At 50.3% G+C, this 25,480-nt stretch overlaps 1 protein-coding gene across 2 annotated transcripts in view; it reads left to right on the forward strand.

The window, feature by feature from the left end:
• The window catches only part of pxk (PX domain containing serine/threonine kinase), a 37,088-nt gene extending 11,867 nt beyond the window's left edge, over positions 1-25,221 (forward strand). The window contains exons 5-18 of one of the 2 annotated variants that reach the window (XM_072440109.1): positions 7,044-7,121; positions 7,274-7,347; positions 10,009-10,083; positions 10,301-10,405; positions 12,669-12,770; positions 12,851-13,012; positions 14,365-14,482; positions 16,374-16,452; positions 16,613-16,661; positions 16,767-16,844; positions 17,163-17,249; positions 19,899-19,962; positions 22,492-22,548; positions 24,755-25,221. In XM_072440109.1, coding sequence (XP_072296210.1) covers positions 7,044-7,121; positions 7,274-7,347; positions 10,009-10,083; positions 10,301-10,405; positions 12,669-12,770; positions 12,851-13,012; positions 14,365-14,482; positions 16,374-16,452; positions 16,613-16,661; positions 16,767-16,844; positions 17,163-17,249; positions 19,899-19,962; positions 22,492-22,548; positions 24,755-24,960 — 1,334 coding nt within the window. In that variant the 3' untranslated portion in view covers positions 24,961-25,221. Of the gene's footprint in view, positions 1-7,043; positions 7,122-7,273; positions 7,348-10,008; positions 10,084-10,300; positions 10,406-12,668; positions 12,771-12,850; positions 13,013-14,364; positions 14,483-16,373; positions 16,453-16,612; positions 16,662-16,766; positions 16,845-17,162; positions 17,250-19,898; positions 19,963-22,491; positions 22,549-22,921; positions 22,958-24,754 lie in introns of those variants that run through there. The other variant, XM_072440110.1, reaches the window with a different exon arrangement.
• Positions 25,222-25,480: the final 259 nt, after the last annotated feature.

Raw genomic sequence — 25,480 nt, forward strand, 5'->3', positions numbered from 1 at the left:
TACACAGGTCTGAGCTGAAACCACACACTACACAGGTCTGAGCTGAAACCACACACACTACACAGGTCTGAGCTGAAACCACACACACTACACAGGTCTGAGCTGAAACCACACACAGAGCGCGTGTGTGCCCCGCCCACCCGTGACGTAGTCTCAGAGTGCGTTTGCCCCGCCCACCCGTGACGTAGTCTCAGAGTGCGTTTGCCCCGCCCACCCCGTGACGTAGTCTCAGAGTGCGTTTGCCCCGCCCACCCGTGACGTAGTCTGAGTGCGTTTGCCCCGCCCACCCGTGACGTAGTCTCAGAGTGCGTTTGCCCCGCCCACCCGTGACGTAGTCTCAGAGTGCGTTTGCCCCGCCCACCCCGTGACGTAGTCTCAGAGTGCGTTTGCCCCGCCCACCCGTGACGTAGTCTGAGTGCGTTTGCCCCGCCCACCCGTGACGTAGTCTCAGAGTGCGTTTGCCCCGCCCACCCGTGACGTAGTCTCAGAGTGCGTTTGCCCCGCCCACCCGTGACGTAGTCTCAGAGTGCGTTTGCCCCGCCCACCCGTGACGTAGTCTCAGAGTGCGTTTGCCCCGCCCACCCCGTGACGTAGTCTCAGAGTGCGTTTGCCCCGCCCACCCGTGACGTAGTCTGAGTGCGTTTGCCCCGCCCACCCGTGACGTAGCCCCACTGCTGTCTGCTCCGCGCTGCGCCGCTCCTGCTGCGCGAGTCAGTGAGAAACGATAGAACTTCAGATCAACACTACTTTGAGCCTAAATAAATCTGGTGTTTATTCTACAGCGTGCGCAGAATAGATATCATAAGACGTCTTATGTCCATCGCGCTCTTATTTCCTGGTTTTTCGGTATCGGATAGAACTTCTCTCCGTTTATTGTCCCGGTTGCTGCATCAACTGCCACATAAACCTTCACCATTGTGATAATAGTAAAGAGTGCGATATCATTAATGACGTTTTGGGCCTCTTTGAACCGTGTTTCCTCGTAAATCGAAGCAGAAAAACTCCGGAATGGGCTTGTAGGGAGACAGCAGCGCGGAGCCGGGGGGAAGGGGGCGGGAGGGGGGGGTGAGGGGGGGATGGTGACGCTGTCTTGCCCCACCGCCCGTCAGTTTGGAGATTGGAGGAAAGGAGATAGTCTGTACTAAAGCTAAACACTGCGGGAATCAATCAAAAAAACACTCTGGACATATAAGAAGCACAAATAGCAATGTAAGAAGGTTAAAAGCTCTGAAAAGTCGATTTTGCATGTTATGGGACCTTAAAGAGTGAGAGAGAGCAGGGGGAGGAGCCAGGGGGAGGAGCCAGGCCGCGCCACAGCTCTGTGTTTGAGGAGGAAGCACAAGACTTTAAAGACACAGACACAGGTTTATCATTCTTATTATTACTGCCTCACCAAAGTAACATTACTTTAGGATTATTTTATTAATATTGTACAAATAATGACTATGTGCTGCTTCCAAATAGAAGTAAACCATAGATAAGTAGTTTAAATGTCTGGAGGGCCTGACACAGTAGAAACATGTCCTCAGTTTCATCTCTTTCTCTGAGGCCTTTACCTGACAGTAAAAGTCATGTCTTAGTTCTTTGAGCCGTCACATCTGCTGCAGAGGAACATTTTGCTCTTTGACCAAACATATTCATAAAAACAGTCATTTAATCACAGTAACTAAGTATTAGTAACCAAGTTAAACCCCCAGTGGTGATGGCTGTACACACCTCCCTCTGCATAAGACTCACCACTGTCTCTGATCCAGATGAATCATGTTTATGAGTCTCAACTGACACAAGGGAGTAACAAATATGTCCCAAACTACAACTTGTCTCATTAGTCCTGCTTTAGTCCTGCTTTAGTCCTGCTTTAGTCCTGCTTTAGTCCTGCTTTAGTCCTGCTTTAGTCCTGCTTTAGTCCTGCTTTAGTCCTGCTTTAGTCCTGCTTTAGTCCTGTTTTAGACCTGCTTTAGTCCTGCTTTAGTCCTGCTTTAGTCCTGCTTTAGTCCTGCTTTAGTCCTGCTTTAGTCCTGTTTTAGACCTGCTTTAGTCCTGCTTTAGACCTGCTTTAGTCCTGCTTTAGTCCTGCTTTAGACCTGCTTTAGTCCTGCTTTAGTCCTGCTTTAGACCTGCTTTAGACCTGCTTTAGTCCTGCTTTAGACCTGCTTTAGTCCTGCTTTAGTCCTGCTTTAGTCCTGCTTTAGTCCTGCTTTAGTCCTGCTTTAGTCCTGCTTTAGTCCTGCTTTAGACCTGCTTTAGTCCTGCTTTAGTCCTGCTTTAGTCCTGCTTTAGTCCTGCTTTAGTCCTGCTTTAGTCCTGCTTTAGTCCTGTTTTAGACCTGCTTTAGTCCTGCTTTAGTCCTGCTTTAGTCCTGCTTTAGTCCTGTTTCAGTCCTGCTTTAGTCCTGCTTTAGTCCTGCTTTAGACCTGCTTTAGTCCTGCTTTAGTCCTGCTTTAGTCCTGCTTTAGTCCTGCTTTAGTCCTGCTTTAGTCCTGCTTTAGACCTGCTTTAGTCCTGCTTTAGTCCTGCTTTAGTCCTGCTTTAGACCCGCTTTAGTCCCGCTTTAGTCCTGCTTTAGACCTGCTTTAGTCCTGCTTTAGACCTGCTTTAGTCCTGCTTTAGTCCCGCTTTAGTCCCGCTTTAGTCCCGCTTTAGTCCCGCTTTAGTCCCGCTTTAGACCTGCTTTAGACCTGCTTTAGTCCTGCTTTAGTCCTGCTTTAGTCCTGCTTTAGTCCCGCTTTAGTCCCGCTTTAGACCTGCTTTAGTCCTGCTTTAGACCTGCTTTAGACCTGCTTTAGACCTGCTTTAGTCCTGCTTTAATAATAATAATAATAATAATAATAATAATAACTTTTATTTATATAGCGCTTTTCAGTGACCCAAAGACGCTGAACATAATAAAAAAGGGGGGGGGTATTTACAGACAGGGGGGACAACACGTACAGAACACATTAATATACAGATAAAATGAACAAGACAGAAGAAGTAGAGAGAAAAAGATGGGGATGTAACAGGGGGTAGAAGTGTAGGCAATGGGGTAGAGGAGGCTAGGGGTAGGGGAGGTCATAGGCTTGGGTGAAGAGGTATGTTTTGAGGCGGGATTTGAATGTTGTGAGTGAGGGAGAGTGGGGGACAGGTTGGGGGAGGGAGTTCCAGAGTCGGGGTGCTGTTCGGGAGAATGCTCTGTCGCCAAAAGTTTTGAGTCGGGATGTTGGTGCAGTCAGGGTGAGAGAGGGGGAGGATCGGAGAGCTCGGGTGGGGCGGTGGGGGATGAGGAGGTCAGACAGGTAGGGGGGGGCAAGGTGGTGAAGAGCTTTGAAGGTGAGGAGGAGTATTTTAGTCCTGCTTTAGTCCTGCTTTAGACCTGCTTTAGACCCGCTTTAGTCCTGCTTTAGTCCCGCTTTAGTCCCGCTTTAGTCCTGCTTTAGACCTGCTTTAGACCCGCTTTAGTCCCGCTTTAGTCCCGCTTTAGACCTGCTTTAGTCCTGCTTTAGACCCGCTTTAGTCCTGCTTTAGTCCCGCTTTAGTCCTGCTTTAGTCCTGCTTTAGTCCTGCTTTAGTCCTGCTTTAGACCTGCTTTAGACCTGCTTTAGACCTGCTTTAGACCCGCTTTAGACCTGCTTTAGACCCGCTTTAGACCCGCTTTAGACCTCCTTTAGTCCTGCTTTAGTCCTGCTTTAGTCCCGCTTTAGACCAGCTTTAGTCCCGCTTTAGACCCGCTTTAGACCTGCTTTAGACCCGCTTTAGTCCTGCTTTAGTCCTGCTTTAGTCCCGCTTTAGTCCCGCTTTAGTCCTGCTTTAGTCCTGCTTTAGTCCTGCTTTAGTCCTGCTTTAGTCCCGCTTTAGACCCGCTTTAGTCCTGCTTTAGTCCTGCTTTAGTCCCGCTTTAGTCCTGCTTTAGTCCTGCTTTAGTCCTGCTTTAGACCTGCTTTAGTCCCGCTTTAGTCCCGCTTTAGACCCGCTTTAGACCTGCTTTAGACCCGCTTTAGTCCCGCTTTAGTCCCGCTTTAGTCCTGCTTTAGTCCCGCTTTAGACCCGCTTTAGACCTGCTTTAGTCCCGCTTTAGTCCCGCTTTAGACCCGCTTTAGACCTCCTTTAGTCCTGCTTTAGTCCTGCTTTAGTCCCGCTTTAGACCAGCTTTAGTCCCGCTTTAGACCCGCTTTAGACCCGCTTTAGACCCGCTTTAGTCCTGCTTTAGTCCTGCTTTAGTCCCGCTTTAGTCCCGCTTTAGTCCTGCTTTAGTCCTGCTTTAGTCCTGCTTTAGTCCTGCTTTAGTCCCGCTTTAGACCTGCTTTAGACCTGCTTTAGTCCTGCTTTAGACCTGCTTTAGTCCTGCTTTAGACCTGCTTTAGACCTGCTTTAGACCTGCTTTAGACCCGCTTTAGACCTGCTTTAGACCCGCTTTAGACCCGCTTTAGACCTCCTTTAGTCCTGCTTTAGTCCTGCTTTAGTCCCGCTTTAGACCAGCTTTAGTCCCGCTTTAGACCCGCTTTAGACCTGCTTTAGACCCGCTTTAGTCCTGCTTTAGTCCTGCTTTAGTCCCGCTTTAGTCCCGCTTTAGTCCTGCTTTAGTCCTGCTTTAGTCCTGCTTTAGTCCTGCTTTAGTCCCGCTTTAGACCCGCTTTAGACCCGCTTTAGTCCTGCTTTAGTCCTGCTTTAGTCCCGCTTTAGTCCTGCTTTAGTCCTGCTTTAGACCTGCTTTAGTCCTGCTTTAGTCCTGCTTTAGTCCTGCTTTAGTCCCGCTTTAGACCCGCTTTAGACCCGCTTTAGACCAGCTTTAGTCCCGCTTTAGACCCGCTTTAGACCCGCTTTAGACCCGCTTTAGACCCGCTTTAGACCCGCTTTAGACCTCCTTTAGTCCTGCTTTAGACCAGCTTTAGTCCCGCTTTAGACCCGCTTTAGACCCGCTTTAGACCCGCTTTAGTCCTGCTTTAGTCCTGCTTTAGTCCCGCTTTAGTCCCGCTTTAGTCCTGCTTTAGTCCTGCTTTAGTCCTGCTTTAGTCCTGCTTTAGTCCCGCTTTAGACCCGCTTTAGTCCTGCTTTAGACCCGCTTTAGTCCTGCTTTAGTCCTGCTTTAGTCCTGCTTTAGTCCCGCTTTAGTCCCGCTTTAGTCCCGCTTTAGTCCTGCTTTAGTCCTGCTTTAGTCCTGCTTTAGTCCTGCTTTAGTCCCGCTTTAGACCCGCTTTAGTCCTGCTTTAGTCCTGCTTTAGTCCCGCTTTAGTCCTGCTTTAGTCCCGCTTTAGTCCCGCTTTAGTCCTGCTTTAGTCCTGCTTTAGTCCTGCTTTAGACCCGCTTTAGTCCTGCTTTAGACCCGCTTTAGTCCTGCTTTAGTCCTGCTTTAGTCCCGCTTTAGTCCTGCTTTAGTCCCGCTTTAGTCCCGCTTTAGTCCTGCTTTAGACCTCCTTTAGTCCTGCTTTAGTCCTGCTTTAGTCCCGCTTTAGACCAGCTTTAGTCCCGCTTTAGACCCGCTTTAGACCCGCTTTAGACCCGCTTTAGTCCTGCTTTAGTCCTGCTTTAGTCCCGCTTTAGTCCCGCTTTAGTCCTGCTTTAGTCCTGCTTTAGTCCCGCTTTAGTCCTGCTTTAGTCCCGCTTTAGTCCCGCTTTAGTCCTGCTTTAGTCCTGCTTTAGTCCTGCTTTAGACCCGCTTTAGTCCCGCTTTAGTCCCGCTTTAGTCCTGCTTTAGTCCCGCTTTAGTCCTGCTTTAGTCCTGCTTTAGTCCTGCTTTAGACCTGCTTTAGACCCGCTTTAGTCCCGCTTTAGTCCCGCTTTAGTCCTGCTTTAGTCCTGCTTTAGACCTGCTTTAGTCCCGCTTTAGACCTGCTTTAGACCCGCTTTAGTCCCGCTTTAGTCCTGCTTTAGTCCCGCTTTAGTCCTGCTTTAGACCTGCTTTAGTCCCGCTTTAGACCTGCTTTAGACCCGCTTTAGTCCCGCTTTAGTCCCGCTTTAGTCCTGCTTTAGTCCCGCTTTAGTCCTGCTTTAGTCCTGCTTTAGTCCTGCTTTAGACCTGCTTTAGACCCGCTTTAGTCCTGCTTTAGACCCGCTTTAGTCCCGCTTTAGTCCTGCTTTAGTCCCGCTTTAGTCCTGCTTTAGTCCTGCTTTAGACCTGCTTTAGTCCCGCTTTAGACCCGCTTTAGACCCGCTTTAGACCCGCTTTAGTCCTGCTTTAGACCCGCTTTAGTCCCGCTTTAGTCCTGCTTTAGTCCCGCTTTAGACCTGCTTTAGTCCCGCTTTAGACCTGCTTTAGACCCGCTTTAGTCCTGCTTTAGACCCGCTTTAGTCCCGCTTTAGTCCTGCTTTAGTCCCGCTTTAGTCCTGCTTTAGTCCTGCTTTAGACCTGCTTTAGTCCCGCTTTAGACCCGCTTTAGACCCGCTTTAGACCTGCTTTAGACCCGCTTTAGTCCCGCTTTAGACCCGCTTTAGTCCCGCTTTAGTCCCGCTTTAGTCCCGCTTTAGTCCCGCTTTAGTCCCGCTTTAGTCCCGCTTTAGTCCCGCTTTAGTCCCGCTTTAGTCCTTACTGTACATCCAGCAGCTCTCTGGCGCCTCCTTCTGGCAGCAGCGAAAAAGGCTCTTACAAAAAAATAACACAAAACACACCAACAACACAAGGACTGGACTGACATTAAAGTGTGTGTGTGTGTGTGTGTGTGTGTGTGTGTGTGTGTGTGTGTGTGTGTGTGTGTGTGTGTGTGTGTGTGTGTGTGTGTGTGTGTGTGTGTGTGTGTGTGTGTGTGTGTGTGTGTGTGTGTGTGTGTGTGTGTGTGTGTGTGTGTGTGTGTGTGTGTGTGTGTGTGTGTGTGTGTGTGTGTGTGTGTGTGTGTGTGTGTGTGTGTGTGTGTGGGGGTGTGTGTGGGGGTGTGTGTGGGTGTGTGTGGGGGTGTGTGTGTGTGGGTGTGTGTTTATGGTTGTGTGGTGGTGTGTGTGTTTATGGTTGTGTGGTGGTGTGTGTGTTTATGGTTGTGTGGTGGTGTGTGTGTGTGTTTATGGTTGTGTGGTGGTGTGTGTGTGTGTATGTGTATGGTTGTGTGTGTGTGTGTGTTTATGGTTGTGTTCCACAGAGATCGCGCTGCAGCAGGTGTCGATGTTCTTCAGGTCTGATCCTAAGTGGGAGGTTCAGGAGCCGCTCAAAGACATGGGTAAAACCACCATCCAAACATTAGACATGTAAAACTAACTCTGACCTCTGACCCAGTAATCTTGTTTTACTACATTTGTGTTGTGTCCTGAATAAATGATACAAAAACAAAATATAATTTCATAGATATTCAGACGTTTGTTTCTGTTTCAGGCTCGAGAATTAGGAAGAAATACTTTGTGATTAAAAACAAGGAAGAGCCAAAAGAGAGATACATCCTGAGCTGGGTAAGTCCTGCTTTAGTCCCGCTTTAGTCCCGCTTTAGTCCCGCTTTAGTCCTGCTTTAGTCCCGCTTTAGTCCTGCTTTAGTCCTGCTTTAGTCCTGCTTTAGTCCTGCTTTAGTCCCGCTTTAGTCCTGCTTTAGTCCTGCTTTAGTTATGCTTTAGTCCTGCTTTAGTCCTGCTTTAGTCCTGCTTTAGTCCTGCTTTAGTCCTGCTTTAGTCCCGCTTTAGTCCCGCTTTAGTCCCGTTTTAGTCCTGCTTTAGTCCTGCTTTAGTCCCGCTTTAGTCCTGCTTTAGTCCTGCTTTAGTTATGCTTTAGTCCTGCTTTAGTCCTGCTTTAGACCTGCTTTAGTCCTGCTTTAGTCCTGCTTTAGTCCTGCTTTAGTCCTGCTTTAGTCCCGCTTTAGTCCTGCTTTAGTCCTGCTTTAGTCCTGCTTTAGTCCCGCTTTAGTCCCGCTTTAGTCCTGCTTTAGTCCTGCTTTAGTCCCGCTTTAGTCCCGCTTTAGTCCCGCTTTAGTCCTGCTTTAGACCTGCTTTAGTCCTGCTTTAGTCCCGCTTTAGTCCTGCTTTAGTCCTGCTTTAGACCTGCTTTAGTCCAGCTTTACACCCGCTTTAGACCCGCTTTAGTCCCGCTTTAGTCCCGCTTTACACCCGCTTTAGTCCAGCTTTAGACCCGCTTTAGACCCGCTTTAGTCCAGCTTTAGACCCGCTTTAGTCCTGCTTTAGTCCAGCTTTAGTCCAGCTTTAGACCCGCTTTAGTCCCGCTTTAGTCCCGCTTTAGTCCAGCTTTAGACCCGCTTTAGTCCCGCTTTAGTCCCGCTTTAGTCCAGCTTTACACCCGCTTTAGTCCCGCTTTAGTCCAGCTTTAGACCCGCTTTAGTCCAGCTTTAGACCCGCTTTAGTCCAGCTTTAGACCCACTTTAGTCCCGCTTTAGTCCAGCTTTACACCCGCTTTAGCCCCGCTTTAGTCCCGCTTTAGTCCAGCTTTAGACCCGCTTTAGTCCAGCTTTAGACCCACTTTAGTCCCGCTTTAGACCCGCTTTAGTCCAGCTTTACACCCGCTTTACACCCGCTTTAGCCCCGCTTTAGTCCAGCTTTAGACCCGCTTTAGTCCCGCTTTAGCCCCGCTTTAGACCCGCTTTAGTCCCGCTTTAGTCCAGCTTTACACCCGCTTTACACCCGCTTTAGTCCCGCTTTAGTCCAGCTTTAGACCCGCTTTAGACCCGCTTTAGTCCCGCTTTAGTCCAGCTTTACACCCGCTTTACACCCGCTTTAGTCCCGCTTTAGTCCAGCTTTACACCCGCTTTAGTCCCGCTTTACACCCGCTTTAGTCCCGCTTTAGTCCAGCTTTACACCCGCTTTAGCCCTGCTTTAGTCCAGCTTTACACCCGCTTTAGACCCGCTTTAGTCCCGCTTTAGACCCGCTTTAGACCCGCTTTAGACCCGCTTTAGTCCCGCTTTAGTCCAGCTTTAGTCCAGCTTTAGACCCGCTTTAGTCCCGCTTTACACCCGCTTTACACCCGCTTTAGACCCGCTTTAGTCCCGCTTTAGTCCCGCTTTAGACCCGCTTTAGTCCCGCTTTAGTCCAGCTTTACACCCGCTTTAGACCCGCTTTAGTCCCGCTTTAGTCCCGCTATAGTCCAGCTTTAGACCCGCTTTAGTCCTGCTTTAGACCCACTTTAGTCCCGCTTTAGTCCAGCTTTACACCCGCTTTAGTCCCGCTTTAGTCCAGCTTTAGACCCACTTTAGTCCCGCTTTAGACCCGCTTTAGTCCTGCTTTACACCCGCTTTACACCCGCTTTAGACCCACTTTAGTCCCGCTTTAGTCCAGCTTTACACCCGCTTTAGTCCCGCTTTAGTCCAGCTTTAGACCCACTTTAGTCCAGCTTTAGACCCACTTTAGTCCCGCTTTAGACCCGCTTTAGTCCTGCTTTACACCCGCTTTACACCCGCTTTAGACCCGCTTTAGTCCCGCTTTAGCCCCGCTTTAGACCCGCTTTAGTCCCGCTTTAGTCCAGCTTTACACCCGCTTTACACCCGCTTTAGTCCCGCTTTAGTCCAGCTTTAGACCCGCTTTAGACCCGCTTTAGTCCCGCTTTGGTCCAGCTTTACACCCGCTTTACACCCGCTTTAGTCCTGCTTTAGTCCAGCTTTACACCCGCTTTAGTCCCGCTTTACACCCGCTTTAGACCCGCTTTAGTCCCGCTTTAGTCCAGCTTTACACCCGCTTTAGCCCTGCTTTAGTCCAGCTTTACACCCGCTTTAGACCCGCTTTAGTCCCGCTTTACACCCGCTTTACACCCGCTTTACACCCGCTTTAGCCCCGCTTTAGTCCAGCTTTACACCCGCTTTAGACCCGCTTTAGTCCTGCTTTACATCCGCTTTAGACCCGCTTTAGTCCCGCTTTAGTCCTGCTTTACACCCGCTTTACACCCGCTTTAGCCCCGCTTTAGCCCCGCTTTAGTCCAGCTTTACACCCGCTTTACACCCGCTTTAGTCCTGCTTTAGTCCATCTTTACACCCGCTTTAGTCCCGCTTTAGTCCCGCCTTAGACCCGCCTTAGACCCGCCTTAGTCCCGCCTTAGTCCCGCCTTAGTCCCGCTTTAGTCCCGCTTTAGACCCGCTTTAGACCCGGTTTGTTACCTTAAATTGTTGCGTTGTCTTCAGGTGGATCTGGGCCCAGACAAGTTCCTCTCAGACAAAGACCTTCAGTCGGCCGTCAAACTGATCTCGACACTTTCTGTAAGACACAACCACACGCTCACTGTTCACCTTAAAGATGTGTATGTATATATATATATATATATATATATATATATATATATATATATATATATATATATATATATATATATATATATATATATATATATATATATATATATATATATATATATATATATATATTATATATGGTAGTTTGGGAGGGCATCTGGAGTAATCTGTTGTTGTGTCTCAGAGGTCGTTGGTGGTTCCGTTGGTTTTCTCCAGCGTCAGTGAATCTTCTGCTCTGCTCATCAGACCCTTCAGTGAGAGAGGCTCCTTAAGAGACCACATCTGTAAGGTACTGTCTGCTACTACTGCTACTGCTATTGCTACAATACTGTCTACTACTGCTACTGCAGTACTGTGTACTACTACTACTCGTACTACTACTTCTGCAGTACTATAGTACTACTATAAATACAGCTACTTCAGTTACGACTAAAGACACGTTTCCACTGGTTCAGTCCTGAAGTGTCTCAGTCTGAAGTAGCTAACCTCTCAGCCTGAGAGGTTCTGGCCCCTGAGAGATTCTGGCCCCTGAGAGTGTCTGGCTCTTATCTCAGGGGGAGGAGCCTCCACAGCACAGCCAGATGATTGGACGAGAGAGAGAACACAGACTCAGGCCAAAACAAGAGGCAAAAGAATCATTTGTCTCAAACTCTGACTTGTTTCCACTGATGCTAACGACTATGTGGAGCCTTAGCAACACAGAGCTAGCAAAACACGTTAGCAAAACAAAGCTAGCAAAGCATGCTAGCAACACAAATCTAGCAAAGCACATTAGCAACACAAAGTTAGCAAAGCACTTTAGCAACACAAAGCTAGCAAAGCACGTTAGCAACACAAAGCTACCTCACACACCCTAGCTTTAGCCACGCCCCTCACACACGTTAGCTTTAGCCACGCCCCTCACACACGTTAGCTTTAGCCACGCCCCTCACACACACTAGCTTTAGCCACGCCCCTCACACACGCTAGCTTTAGCCACGCCCCTCACACACGCTAGCTTTAGCCACGCCCCTCACACACGCTAACTTTAGCCACGCCCCTCACACACACTAGCTTTAGCCACGCCCCTCACACACACTAGCTTTAGCCACGCCCCTCACACACACTAGCTTTAGCCACGCCCCTCACACACACTAGCTTTAGCCACGCCCCTCACACACACTAGCTTTAGCCACGCCCCTCACACACGCTAGCTTTAGCCACGCCCCTCACACACGCTAGCTTTAGCCACGCCCCTCACACACGCTAGCTTTAGCCACGCCCCTCACACACGCTAGCTTTAGCCACGCCCTTCACACACACTAGCTTTAGCCACGCCCCTCACACACACTAGCTTTAGCCACGCCCCTCACACACACTAGCTTTAGCCACGCCCCTCACACACACTAGCTTTAGCCACGCCCCTCACACACACTAGCTTTAGCCACGCCCCTCACACACACTAGCTTTAGCCACGCCCTTCACACACGCTAGCTTTAGCCACGCCCCTCACACACACACGCTAGCTTTAGCCACGCCCTTCACACACACTAGCTTTAGCCACGCCCCTCACACACACTAGCTTTAGCCACGCCCCTCACACACACTAGCTTTAGCCACGCCCCTCACACACACTAGCTTTAGCCACGCCCCTCACACACACTAGCTTTAGCCACGCCCCTCACACACACTAGCTTTAGCCACGCCCCTCACACACACTAGCTTTAGCCACGCCCCTCACACACACTAGCTTTAGCCACGCCCCTCACACACACTAGCTTTAGCCACGCCCCTCACACACACTAGCTTTAGCCACGCCCCTCACACACACTAGCTTTAGCCACGCCCCTCACACATACTAGCTTTAGCCACGCCCCTCACACACACTAGCTTTAGCCACGCCCCTCACACACACACGCTAGCTTTAGCCACGCCCTTCACACACACTAGCTTTAGCCACGCCCCTCACACACACTAGCTTTAGCCACGCCCCTCACACACACTAGCTTTAGCCACGCCCCTCACACACACTAGCTTTAGCCACGCCCCTCACACACACTAGCTTTAGCCACGCCCCTCACACACACTAGCTTTAGCCACGCCCCTCACACACACTAGCTTTAGCCACGCCCCTCACACACACTAGCTTTAGCCACGCCCCTCACACACACTAGCTTTAGCCACGCCCCTCACACACACTAGCTTTAGCCACGCCCCTCACACACACTAGCTTTAGCCACGCCCCTCACACACACTAGCTTTAGCCACGCCCCTCACACATACTAGCTTTAGCCACGCCCCTCACACATACTAGCTTTAGCCACGCCCCTCACACACACTAGCTTTAGCCACGCCCCTCACACACACTAGCTTTAGCCACGCCCCTCACACACATACTAAACGTCTTTTTGTGACTCGCTCAGATCGAGCTCAGGAGTAAAAAGTGTCAGGAGGATTTAGGGACCAGGACCAGGACCAGGACCAGGACCAGGACCAGGACCAGGACCAGGACCAGGACCAGGACCAGGACCAGGACCAGTGACATGTTTTAAATACATTGGTGTTTGTTGCAGGTGAAGCCGAGGGAAACGTATCTGAAGAAATATTGTAATCCCAAAAAGAGCCAAGGCCTGGACCTGCCCTGCATCAAACTGTACGGACGCACCATCCTCCAGGTGAGAGCCCGGTCCAGACCCGGTCCAGACCCGGTCCAGACCCGGTCCAGACCCGGTCCTGACCCTGGTTCTCTCTCCAGGCCCTGGCACTGCTCCACGACTCGGGGCTGTTCTTCGGACATCTTCACTCGTGTAACGTTCTTCTGGACGGAGCTTCAGTTCGACTCGTGGACCTGGAGAACGGACTTCTGGGAGCTTCATCCTCGCTCAGACCCATGTTCACCCAGTTCAGGAAGATCAACGTAAGAAACACCTGCCTCTGCTCATGTTCTCCTCATGTTCTCCTGGTTCTTCTCCTGGTCCTCCTCTGGTCACGGCTCTCCTCATGTTCTCCTGGTTCTCCTCATGTTCTCTTGTTCTTGTGGTTCTCATGTTCTCCTGGTTCTCCTCATGTTCTTGTGGTTCTCATGTTCTCCTGGTTCTCCTCATGTTCTCCTGGTTCTCCTCATGTTCTCCAGTTCTTGTGGTTCTCATGTTCTCCTGGTTCTCCTCATGTTCTCCTCAGGTTCTCCTCTTGTTCTCTTGTTCTTGTGGTTCTCCTCATGTTCTCCTGGTTCTCATGTTCTCCTGGTTCTCATGTTTTCCTGGTTCTCCTCATGTTTTCCTGGTTCTCCTCATGTTTTCCTGGTTCTCATCATGTTTTCCTGGTTCTCCTCATGTTTTCCTGGTTCTCCTCATGTTTTCCTGGTTCTCCTCATGTTTTCCTGGTTCTCCTCATGTTCTTCTGGTTCTCCCCATGTTCTTCTGGTTCTCATGTTCTCCATGTTCTCCTGGTTCTCCTCATGTTCTCCTGGTTCTCCTCATGTTCTCCTGGTTCTCCTCATGTTCTCCTGTTCTCCTGGTTCTCCTCATGTTCTCCGTGTTCTCCTGGTTCTCCTCATGTTCTCCTGGTTCTCCTCATGTTCTCCTGGTTCTCGTGTTCTCCTGGTTCTCCTCGTGTTCTCCTCGTCCTCATGTTCTCCTGGTTCTCCTCATGTTCTCCTGGTTCTCGTGTTCTCCTGGTTCTTCTCGTGTTCTCCTGGTTCTCCTCGTGTTCTCCTGTTTCTCCTCATGTTCTCCTGGTTCTCCTCATGTTCTCCTGGTTCTCCTCATGTTCTCCTGGTTCCCCTCATGTTTTCCTGGTTCTCCTCATGTTTTCCTGGTTCTCCTCATGTTCTTCTGGTTCTCATGTTCTCCATGTTCTCCTGGTTCTCCTCATGTTCTCCTGGTTCTCCTCATGTTCTCCTGTTCTCCTGTTCTCCTGGTTCTCCTGGTTCTCCGTGTTCTCCTGGTTCTCCTGGTTCTCCTCATGTTCTCCTGGTTCTCCTCATGTTCTCCTGGTTCTCGTGTTCTCCTGGTTCTCCTCGTGTTCTCCTCGTCCTCATGTTCTCCTGGTTCTCCTCATGTTCTCCTGGTTCTCGTGTTCTCCTGGTTCTCCTCATGTTCTCCTGGTTCTCCTCATGTTCTCCTGGTTCTCCTCATGTTCTCCTGGTTCTCCTCATGTTCTCCTGGTTCTCCTCATGTTCTCATGTTCTCATGTTCTCATGTTCTCATGTTCTCCTGGTTCTCCTCATGTTCTCCTGGTTCTCCTCATGTTCTCCTGGTTCTCATGCAGACCACAGAGAGCGTGGACATCTTCTCTTTCGGGCTGGTTCTGTTTGAGATGACGTACGGTCGTCCTCCAGACTCTGTCCCCGTGGACCAGTTTCCGGACGTCCCACACACCACAGTCGGTCAGTGAACGCACCACAGTCTGAACTACAGGGGGCGTGTCCTCCAGGGGGCGTGTCACATGAGAGTGTCCTCCAGGGGGCGTGTCATCCAGGGGGCGTGTCACATGAGAGCGTCCTCCAGAGGGCGTGTCACATGAGAGTGTCCTCCAGGCGTGTCACATGAGAGCGTCCTCCAGGGGGCGTGTCACATGAGAGCGTCCTCCAGGGGGCGTGTCACATGAGAGCGTCCTCCAGGGGGCGTGTCACATGAGAGCGTCCTCCAGGGGGCGTGTCACATGAGAGCGTCCTCCAGGGGGCGTGTCACATGAGAGCGTCCTCCAGGGGGCGTGTCACATGTGAGAGCGTCCTCCAGGGGGCGTGTCACCTGGAGGCGTGTCACATGAGAGCGTCCTCCAGGGGGCGTGTCACATGAGAGAGCGTCCTCCAGGGGGCGTGTCACATGAGAGAGCGTCCTCCAGGGGGCGTGTCACATGAGAGAGCGTCCTCCAGGGGGCGTGTCACATGAGAGAGCGTCCTCCAGGGGGCGTGTCACATGAGAGAGCGTCCTCCAGGGGGCGTGTCTGACTCCTCGTCCCCTTGTCTGACTCCTCGTCCCCTTGTCTGACTCCTCGTCCCCTTGTCTGACTCCTCGTCCACTTGTCTGACTCCTCGTCCCCTTGTCTGACTCCTCGTCCCCTTGTCTGACTCCTCGTCCCCTTGTCTGACTCGTCCCCTTGTCTGACTCCTCGTCCCCTTGTCTGACTCGTCCCCTTGTCTGACTCCTCGTCTCCTTGTCTGACTCTTTGCCTCCTCGTCTCCTTGTCTGACTCTTTGCCTCCTCGTCTCCTTGTCTGACTCTTTGCCTCCTCGTCTCCTTGTCTGACTCCTCGTCCCCTTGTCTGACTCCTCGTCCCCTTGTCTGACTCCTCGTCCCCTTGTCTGACTCGTCCCCTTGTCTGACTCCTTGTCTGACTCCTCGTCCCCTTGTCTGACTCCTCGTCCCCTTGTCTGACTCCTCGTCCCCTTGTCTGACTCCTCGACCCCTTGTCTGACTCCTCGTCCCCTTGTCTGACTCCTCGTCTCCTTGTCTGACTCTTTGCCTCCTCGTCTCCTTGTCTGACTCTTTGCCTCCTCGTCTCTTTGCCTCCTCGTCTCCTTGTCTGACTCTTTGCCTCCTCGTCTCCTTGTCTGACTCTTTGCCTCCTCGTCTCCTTGTCTGACTCTTTGCCTCCTCGTCTCCTTGTCTGACTCTTTGCCTCCTCGTCTCCTTGTCTGACTCTTTGCCTCCTCGTCTCCTTGTCTGACTCCTTGCCGCCTCGTCTCCTTGTCTGACTCTTTGCCTCCTCGTCTCCTTGTCTGACTCTTTGCCTCCTCGTCTCCTTGTCTGACTCTTTGCCTCCTCGTCTCTTTGCCTCCTCGTCTCCTTGTCTGACTCCTTGCCTCCTCGTCTCCTTGTCTGACTCCTTGCCTCCTCGTCTCTTTGCCTCCTCGTCTCCTTGTCTGACTCTTTGCCTCCTCGTCTCCTTGTCTGACTCTTTGCCTCCTCGTCTCCTTGTCTGACTCTTTGCCTCCTCGTCTCCTTGTCTGACTCTTTGCCTCCTCGTCTCCTTGTCTGACTCTTTGCCTCCTCGTCTCCTTGTCTGACTCTTTGCCTCCTCGTCTCCTTGTCTGACTCCTTGCCTCCTCGTCTCCTTGTCTGACTCTTTGTCTCCTTGTCTGACTCCTTGCCTCCTCGTCTCCTTGTCTGACTCCTTGCTTCCTCGTCTCCTTGTCTGACTCCTTGCCTCCTCGTCTCCTTGTCTGACTCCTTGCCTCCTCGTCTCCTTGTCTGACTCCTTGCCTCCTCGTCTCCTTGTCTGACTCCTTGCCTCCTCGTCTCCTTGTCTGACTCCTTGTCTCCTCGTCTCCTCAGGTTCCGTGCTGCAGTCGCTCTTGTCGACAGAAGCTCTTAAATCTGGACTTCCTTCAGTGTCTGCGCTCATACAAACACCGTACGTATTTATTTATATATTATATATAATATATACATCTCTCTCGTATTGTCTGCAGGTTGTCTAATATATATATATATATATATATATATATATATATATATATATATATATATATATATATATATATATATATATAACATAATATTGTATTGTGCAGGTTGTTCAGTGACGTGCAGCTTCAGCTTTCAGAGAAGACTCAGTTTAAGGTAAAACCAGAGCGTTCATGTTCTGATCATAAAGTACTTCATGAATCAAAAACTGCAGTATTATTATTCCAGACATGAAAGTTGAAGCATAAATGTTTGTTGTAGGTTTCCAGTCGATTAAAAGAAGCTCTGAAATCTGCCAAAGAGAGTTTAGAACGAAGACTGCAAGAAGAACAGAGACAGGTCTGAACCTGAAGCCGCTCTGAAGCCGCTTCACAGCCGCTCTGAAGCCGCTTCACAGCCGCTCTACAGCCGCTCTGAAGCCGCTTCACAGCCGCTCTACAGCCGCTCTGAAGCCGCTTCACAGCCGCTCTGAAGCCGCTTCACAGCCGCTCTACAGCCGCTCTGAAGCCGCTTCACAGCCGCTCTACAGCCGCTCTGAAGCCGCTTCACAGCCGCTCTACAGCCGCTCTGAAGCCGCTTCACAGCCGCTCTACAGCCGCTCTGAAGCCGCTTCACAGCCGCTCTACAGCTGCTCTAAAGCCGGTGTGTTTGTTTCAGCTGCATCAGCACAGACGTCTGACCAGAGCTCAGTCTCATCACTGCTCAGACGAGGAGAGGAAGAGGAGGAAGCTGCTCGCACGCAAAGTAAAGCTCAAAGTGCATTATGTGTTTCAGAAGCTCAAAGTGTATTATGTGTTTCAGAAGCGCAAAGTGCATTATGTGTTTCAGAAGCTCAAAGTGTATTATGTGTTTCAGAAGCTCAAAGTGTATTATGTGTTTCAGAAGCTCAAAGTGCATTATGTGTTTCAGAAGCTCAAAGTGTATTATGTGTTTCAGAAGCTCAAAGTGTATTATGTGTTTCAGAAGCTCAAAGTGTATTATGTGTTTCAGAAGCTCAAAGTGCATTATGTGTTTCAGAAGCTCAAAGTGTATTATGTGTTTCAGAAGCTCAAAGTGTATTATGTGTTTCAGAAGCTCAAAGTGTATTATGTGTTTCAGAAGCTCAAAGTGTATTATGTGTTTCAGAAGCTCAAAGTGTATTATGTGTTTCAGAAGCTCAAAGTGTATTATGTGTTTCAGAAGCTCAAAGTGTATTATGTGTTTCAGAAGCTCAAAGTGTATTATGTGTTTCAGAAGCTCAAAGTGCATTATGTGTTTCAGAAGCTCAAAGTGCATTATGTGTTTCAGAAGCTCAAAGTGTATTATGTGTTTCAGAAGCTCTTAGTGTATTATGTGTTTCAGAAGCTCTTAGTGTATTATGTGTTTCAGAAGCTCTTAGTGTATTATGTGTTTCAGAAGCTCTTAGTGTATTATGTGTTTCAGAAGCTCTTAGTGTATTATGTGTTTCAGAAGCTCAAAGTGCATTATGTGTTTCAGAAGCTCAAAGTGTATTATGTGTTTCAGAAGCTCAAAGTGTATTATGTGTTTCAGAAGCGCAAAGTGCATTATGTGTTTCAGAAGCTCAAAGTGTATTATGTGTTTCAGAAGCTCAAAGTGTATTATGTGTTTCAGAAGCTCAAAGTGTATTATGTGTTTCAGAAGCTCAAAGTGTATTATGTGTTTCAGAAGCTCAAAGTGTATTATGTGTTTCAGAAGCTCAAAGTGTATTATGTGTTTCAGAAGCTCAAAGTGCATTATGTGTTTCAGAAGCTCAAAGTGTATTATGTGTTTCAGAAGCTCAAAGTGTATTATGTGTTTCAGAAGCTCAAAGTGTATTATGTGTTTCAGAAGCTCAAAGTGTATTATGTGTTTCAGAAGCTCAAAGTGTATTATGTGTTTCAGAAGCTCAAAGTGTATTATGTGTTTCAGAAGCTCAAAGTGTATTATGTGTTTCAGAAGCTCAAAGTGTATTATGTGTTTCAGAAGCTCAAAGTGTATTATGTGTTTCAGAAGCTCAAAGTGCATTATGTGTTTCAGAAGCTCAAAGTGCATTATGTGTTTCAGAAGCTCAAAGTGTATTATGTGTTTCAGAAGCTCTTAGTGTATTATGTGTTTCAGAAGCTCTTAGTGTATTATGTGTTTCAGAAGCTCTTAGTGTATTATGTGTTTCAGAAGCTCAAAGTGCATTATGTGTTTCAGAAGCTCAAAGTGTATTATGTGTTTCAGAAGCTCAAAGTGTATTATGTGTTTCAGAAGCGCAAAGTGCATTATGTGTTTCAGAAGCTCAAAGTGTATTATGTGTTTCAGAAGCTCAAAGTGTATTATGTGTTTCAGAAGCTCAAAGTGCATTATGTGTTTCAGAAGCTCAAAGTGTATTATGTGTTTCAGAAGCTCTTAGTGTATTATGTGTTTCAGAAGCTCTTAGTGTATTATGTGTTTCAGAAGCTCTTAGTGTATTATGTGTTTCAGAAGCTCTTAGTGTATTATGTGTTTCAGAAGCTCAAAGTGCATTATGTGTTTCAGAAGCTCAAAGTGTATTATGTGTTTCAGAAGCTCAAAGTGTATTATGTGTTTCAGAAGCGCAAAGTGCATTATGTGTTTCAGAAGCTCAAAGTGCATTATGTGTTTCAGAAGCTCAAAGTGCATCATGTGTTTCAGAAGCTCAAAGTGCATTATGTGTTTCAGAAGCTCAAAGTGCATCATGTGTTTCAGAAGCTCAAAGTGCATCATGTGTTTCAGAAGCTCAAAGTGCATCATGTGTTTCAGAAGCTCAAAGTGCATCATGTGTTTCAGAAGCTCAAAGTGCATCATGTGTTTCAGAAGCTCAAAGTGTATTATGTGTTTCAGAAGCGCAAAGTGCATTATGTGTTTCAGAAGCTCAAAGTGCATTATGTGTTTCAGAAGCTCAAAGTGCATCATGTGTTTCAGAAGCTCAAAGTGCATTATGTGTTTCAGAAGCTCAAAGTGCATCATGTGTTTCAGAAGCTCAAAGTGCATTATGTGTTTCAGAAGCTCAAAGTGCATCATGTGTTTCAGAAGCTCAAAGTGCATCATGTGTTTCAGAAGCTCAAAGTGCATCATGTGTTTCAGAAGCTCAAAGTGCATCATGTGTTTCAGAAGCTCAAAGTGTATTATGTGTTTCAGAAGCGCAAAGTGCATTATGTGTTTCAGAAGCTCAAAGTGCATTATGTGTTTCAGAAGCTCAAAGTGCATCATGTGTTTCAGAAGCTCAAAGTGCATTATGTGTTTCAGAAGCTCAAAGTGCATCATGTGTTTCAGAAGCTCAAAGTGCATCATGTGTTTCAGAAGCTCAAAGTGCATCATGTGTTTCAGAAGCTCAAAGTGCATCATGTGTTTCAGAAGCTCAAAGTGCATCATGTGTTTCAGAAGCTCAAAGTGTATTATGTGTTTCAGAAGTCTCGACAGTCTGCGTTCGAGAACGAGGAGGAACTTTCTGCACCAAACAACAACAACTCTGGTCAGTCTCATTTCAGATTCAAAACGGAAAAATTCAATGGCTCAGTTCACCAGGTCCATCTGAAGGTTCTCATGTTCCTCTCGTGTTCCTCTCATGTTCCTCTCGTGTTCCTCTCGTGTTCCTCTCGTGTTCCCCTCGTGTTCCTCTCGTGTTCCTCTCGTGTTCCCCTCGTGTTCCTCTCGTGTTCCTCTCGTGTTCCTCATGTTCCTCTCGTGTTCCTCATGTTCCTCTCGTGTTCCTCTCGTGTTCCTCTCATGTTCCTCTCGTGTTCCTCTCATGTTCCTCTCGTGTTCCTCTCGTGTTCCTCTCGTGTTCCCCTCGTGTTCCTCTCGTGTTCCTCTCGTGTTCCTCATGTTCCTCTCGTGTTCCTCGTGTTCCTCTCGTGTTCCTCATGTTCCTCTCGTGTTCCTCGTGTTCCTCTCGTGTTCCTCTCGTGTTCCTCTCGTGTTCCTCTCGTGTTCCTCTCGTGTTCCTCTCGTGTTCCTCTCGTGTTCCTCGTGTTCCTCTCGTGTTCCTCTCGTGTTCCTCTCGTGTTCCTCTCGTGTTCCTCTCGTGTTCCTCTCGTGTTCCTCTCGTGTTCCTCTCGTGTTCCCCTCGTGTTCCTCTCGTGTTCCTCGTGTTCCTCTCGTGTTCCTCTCGTGTTCCTCATGTTCCTCTCGTGTTCCTCGTGTTCCTCTCGTGTTCCTCGTGTTCCTCTCGTGTTCCTCTCGTGTTCCTCTCGTGTTCCTCTCGTGTTCCTCGTGTTCCTCTCGTGTTCCTCTCGTGTTCCTCTCGTGTTCCTCATGTTCCTCTCGTGTTCCTCGTGTTCCTCTCGTGTTCCTCGTGTTCCTCTCGTGTTCCTCATGTTCCTCTCGTGTTCCTCATGTTCCTCTCGTGTTCCTCGTGTTCCTCTCGTGTTCCTCTCATGTTCCTCTCGTGTTCCTCTCGTGTTCCTCTCGTGTTCCTCTCGTGTTCCCCTCGTGTTCCTCTCGTGTTCCTCGTGTTCCTCTCGTGTTCCTCGTGTTCCTCTCGTGTTCCTCGTGTTCCTCTCGTGTTCCTCGTGTTCCTCTCGTGTTCCTCGTGTTCCTCTCGTGTTCCTCTCGTGTTCCTCTCGTGTTCCTCTCGTGTTCCTCTCGTGTTCCTCTCGTGTTCCTCGTGTTCCTCTCGTGTTCCTCTCGTGTTCCTCTCGTGTTCCTCTCGTGTTCCTCGTGTTCCTCTCGTGTTCCTCTCGTGTTCCTCTCGTGTTCCTCGTGTTCCTCTCGTGTTCCTCTCGTGTTCCTCTCGTGTTCCTCTCGTGTTCCTCTCGTGTTCCTCGTGTTCCTCTCGTGTTCCTCGTGTTCCTCTCGTGTTCCTCTCGTGTTCCTCATGTTCCTCTCGTGTTCCTCGTGTTCCTCTCGTGTTCCTCTCGTGTTCCTCTCGTGTTCCTCATGTTCCTCTCGTGTTCCTCGTGTTCCTCTCGTGTTCCTCGTGTTCCTCTCGTGTTCCTCTCGTGTTCCTCATGTTCCTCTCGTGTTCCTCATGTTCCTCTCGTGTTCCTCTCGTGTTCCTCTCGTGTTCCTCTCGTGTTCCTCTCGTGTTCCTCTCGTGTTCCTCTCGTGTTCCCCTCGTGTTCCTCTCATGTTCCTCTCGTGTTCCTCGTGTTCCCCTCGTGTTCCTCTCGTGTTCCTCGTGTTCCTCTCGTGTTCCTCGTGTTCCTCTCGTGTTCCTCTCGTGTTCCTCTCGTGTTCCTCTCGTGTTCCTCTCGTGTTCCTCTCGTGTTCCTCTCGTGTTCCTCATGTTCCTCTCGTGTTCCTCGTGTTCCTCGTGTTCCTCTCGTGTTCCTCGTGTTCCTCTCGTGTTCCTCGTGTTCCTCTCGTGTTCCTCGTGTTCCTCTCGTGTTCCTCTCGTGTTCCTCGTGTTCCTCTCGTGTTCCTCTCGTGTTCCCCTCGTGTTCCTCTCGTGTTCCTCTCGTGTTCCTCGTGTTCCTCTCGTGTTCCTCGTGTTCCTCGTGTTCCTCTCGTGTTCCTCGTGTTCCTCATGTTCCTCTCATGTTCCTCTCGTGTTCCTCTCGTGTTCCTCTCGTGTTCCTCTCGTGTTCCTCTCGTGTTCCTCATGTTCCTCTCGTGTTCCTCATGTTCCTCTCATGTTCCTCTCATGTTCCTCTCATGTTCCTCTCGTGTTCCTCTCGTGTTCCTCTCGTGTTCCTCTCGTGTTCCTCATGTTCCTCTCGTGTTCCTCTCATGTTCCTCATGTTCCTCTCATGTTCCTCTCATGTTCCTCTCGTGTTCCTCTCGTGTTCCTCATGTTCCTCTCGTGTTCCTCTCGTGTTCCTCTCGTGTTCCTCTCGTGTTCCTCATGTTCCTCTCATGTTCCTCTCGTGTTCCTCTCATGTTCCTCTCATGTTCCTCTCATGTTCCTCTCGTGTTCCTCTCGTGTTCCTCATGTTCCTCTCGTGTTCCTCATGTTCCTCTCGTGTTCCTCTCGTGTTCCTCTCGTGTTCCCCTCTGCAGTGGCCTCTTGTGGACACTGGAGGAACAGCAGTGCATTTTAAAGCCTCTTCTTCTTCTTCAGGTTCTGGAGCGAGTTCTCCTCCCACGTGTCCCTCGTCTCCTACGCCGCCCCCTACAGGTCAGTGCAGGAGCCTGAGAAACATCTGACCTCACCATGTTCTCACGGTCTGATGTGTAATGTGTTGTGATTGGCTGCCGTCAGTCATGTGACGCTTCCACTGGGACAGACGTCTTATGCTCCTCCCACCACAATGTCATCAGCCCAGACATCACACTCTAATTAAGACTAACTCTGAAAATCAAACTAATTGAGATTTCTTCAAACTTGATTTGACACAAGAATCTAAAGTGAGAGAACAGCTGACTCCTCCCTCCTTCTCTCCTCCTCTCCTCCCTCCTCGTCTCCTCCTCGTCTCCTCTCCTCATCTCCTACACTCGTGTCCTAAACTCTGGGGTTAACTCTTTGTTGTCTCTGTCGTTTCTCCCGTTAGAGCATGTTCAGTTCTGACGTGTTTCTGGGTAAAGTACTTTTACTTCTTGTTCTCAGCACGTCCCAAACTTCTGTCCTTCTCCAGACGGCCACAGGGAGGTGCTATTCCACCTACAGCCACAGGGAGGTGCTATTCCACACACAGCCACAGGGAGGTGCTATTCCACACACAGCCACAGGGAGGTGCTATTCCACACGCAGCCACAGGGAGGTGCTATTCCACCTACAGCCACAGGGAGGTGCTATTCCACACACAGCCACAGGGAGGTGCTATTCCACACGCAGCCACAGGGAGGTGCTATTCCACACGCAGCCACAGGGAGGTGCTATTCCACACGCAGCCACAGGGAGGTGCTATTCCACACGCAGCCACAGGGAGGTGCTATTCCACACGCAGCCACAGGGAGGTGCTATTCCACACGCAGCCACAGGGAGGTGCTATTCCACACGCAGCCACAGGGAGGCGCTGTTTCACACACAGCCACAGGGAGGCGCTGTTTCACACACAGCCACAGGGAGGTGCTATTCCACACGCAGCCACAGGGAGGCGCTCTAAAGTGTGTCACTTCCCACTGTCTTTCTGTGAAGGACAGAGGTTCAGGACTTTGTGGATAATAAATATTAAAAGGCGGCGGCCGTACTCCAGATTCTGTCCGGGACTAAGGCGGGACTAAGGCGGGACTAAGGCGGGACTAAGGCGGGACTAAGGCGGGACTAAGGCGGGACTAAGGCGGGACTAAGGCGGGACTAAGGCGGGACTAAAAGTGTGTGACGTGGATCTGGAGTACGACCTCTCACCTTTTATCTGTCGTCCATGTTTGAGTCTCTGCCTGATCCGTGTCACAGTCCGCACACGCTCGGACCCTGCACACGCTCGGACCCTGTCACGGTCCGCACACGCTCGGACCCTGTCACGGTCCGCACACGCTCGGACCCTGTCACGGTCCGCACACGCTCGGACCCTGTCACGGTCCGCACACGCTCGGACCCTGTCACGGTCCGCACACGCTCGGACCCTGTCACGGTCCGCACACGCTCGGACCCTGTCACGGTCCGCACACGCTCGGACCCTGTCACGGTCCGCACACGCTCGGACCCTGTCACGGTGATACTTGCTACATCACGAGTGACACAGATCTGGTAGAGACTTTATGCACGATCCCTGTGTTTGTGGGCGAGTCACGTCACTGTGGAAATACTGGTGAAGGGGTGAGCGCGGGTGAAGGGGTGAGCGCGGGTGAAGGGGTGAGCGCGGGTGAGCGCGGGTGAAGGGGTGAGCGCGGGTGAAGGGGTGAGCGCGGGTGAAGGGGTGAGCGCGGGTGAAGGGGTGAGCGCGGGTGAAGGGGTGAGCGCGGGTGAAGGGGTGAGCGCGGGTGAAGGGGTGAGCGCGGGTGAAGGGGTGAGCGCGGGTGAAGGGGTGAGTTTTATTTTCTTTGCAAACAAGAAGAACACGTTTTCTTTGTTCTCAGTCGATAGAAGCTTTTTATTTATATTTTAATGTTATTTTGGTGGGATTATTTTGCTGCAGACAGGAAGTAGATGGAGGCTGCTGACATCACTTCCTGTTCCTCTGCTTCATGTTGTAATGGTTCAGTTCAGCTGTTCCAAAGGGTCAAACCTTTGGAAAGAATGCAGATGTTTGACCAGGTCTATGGGTCAGAGATCAGGTCTATGGGTCAGAGGTCAGGTCTATGGGTCAGAGGTCAGGTCTATGGGTCAGAGGTCAGGTCTATGGGTCAGAGGTCAGGTGATCTGACCCGTAAACCCGGTCAAACATCTGACCGTTCCAGGCACAGCTCAGTTTCCTCACGTTTCTGTCCTTTTCTCTCCTCAGGTGCCCCTCCCCCCCCTGCTCCGCCCCCTCCACCACCTGCTCCGCCCCCTCCACCACCTGCTCCGCCCCCTCCTCCACCTGCTCCTGTAGTGCCCCCTGTGGCTCCCTCTGGTGGCCGCGCCGCTCTGCTCAGCTCCATCCAGAGCTTCAGCAAAGGTCACCTGAAGAAGGCGGAGACTGTGGACCACAGCCGGCCCATCGTATGACACAGGACCGGACCGGGACACAGGACCGGGACACAGGACCGGGACACAGGACCGGGACACAGGACCGGGACACAGGACCGGGACTGAACCTTGACAGGACCGGGACTGAACCTTGACAGGACCGGGACTGAACCTTGACAGGACCGGGACTGAACCAGGACCAGGACCCGGGACCAGGACCCGGGACCAGGACCCGGGACCAGGACCCGGGACCAGGACCGGGGACAGGACCGGGGGACAGGACCGGGGGACAGGACCGGGGGACAGGACCGGGGGACAGGACCGGGGGACAGGACCGGGGGACAGGACCGGGACACAGGACCGGGACACAGGACACAGGACCGGGACACAGGACCGGGACACAGGACCGGGACACAGGACACAGGACCGGGACACAGGACACAGGACACAGGACCGGGACACAGGACACAGGACCGGGACACAGGACCGGGACACAGGACCGGGACACAGGACACAGGACCGGGACACAGGACACAGGACCGGGACACAGGACACAGGA

Source organism: Eucyclogobius newberryi, unplaced genomic scaffold, assembly GCF_026437365.1.
Source record: "Eucyclogobius newberryi isolate DKJ021-1_F unplaced genomic scaffold, fEucNew1.0.hap1 SCAF_11, whole genome shotgun sequence".
Lineage (NCBI taxonomy): Eukaryota > Metazoa > Chordata > Actinopteri > Gobiiformes > Gobiidae > Eucyclogobius > Eucyclogobius newberryi.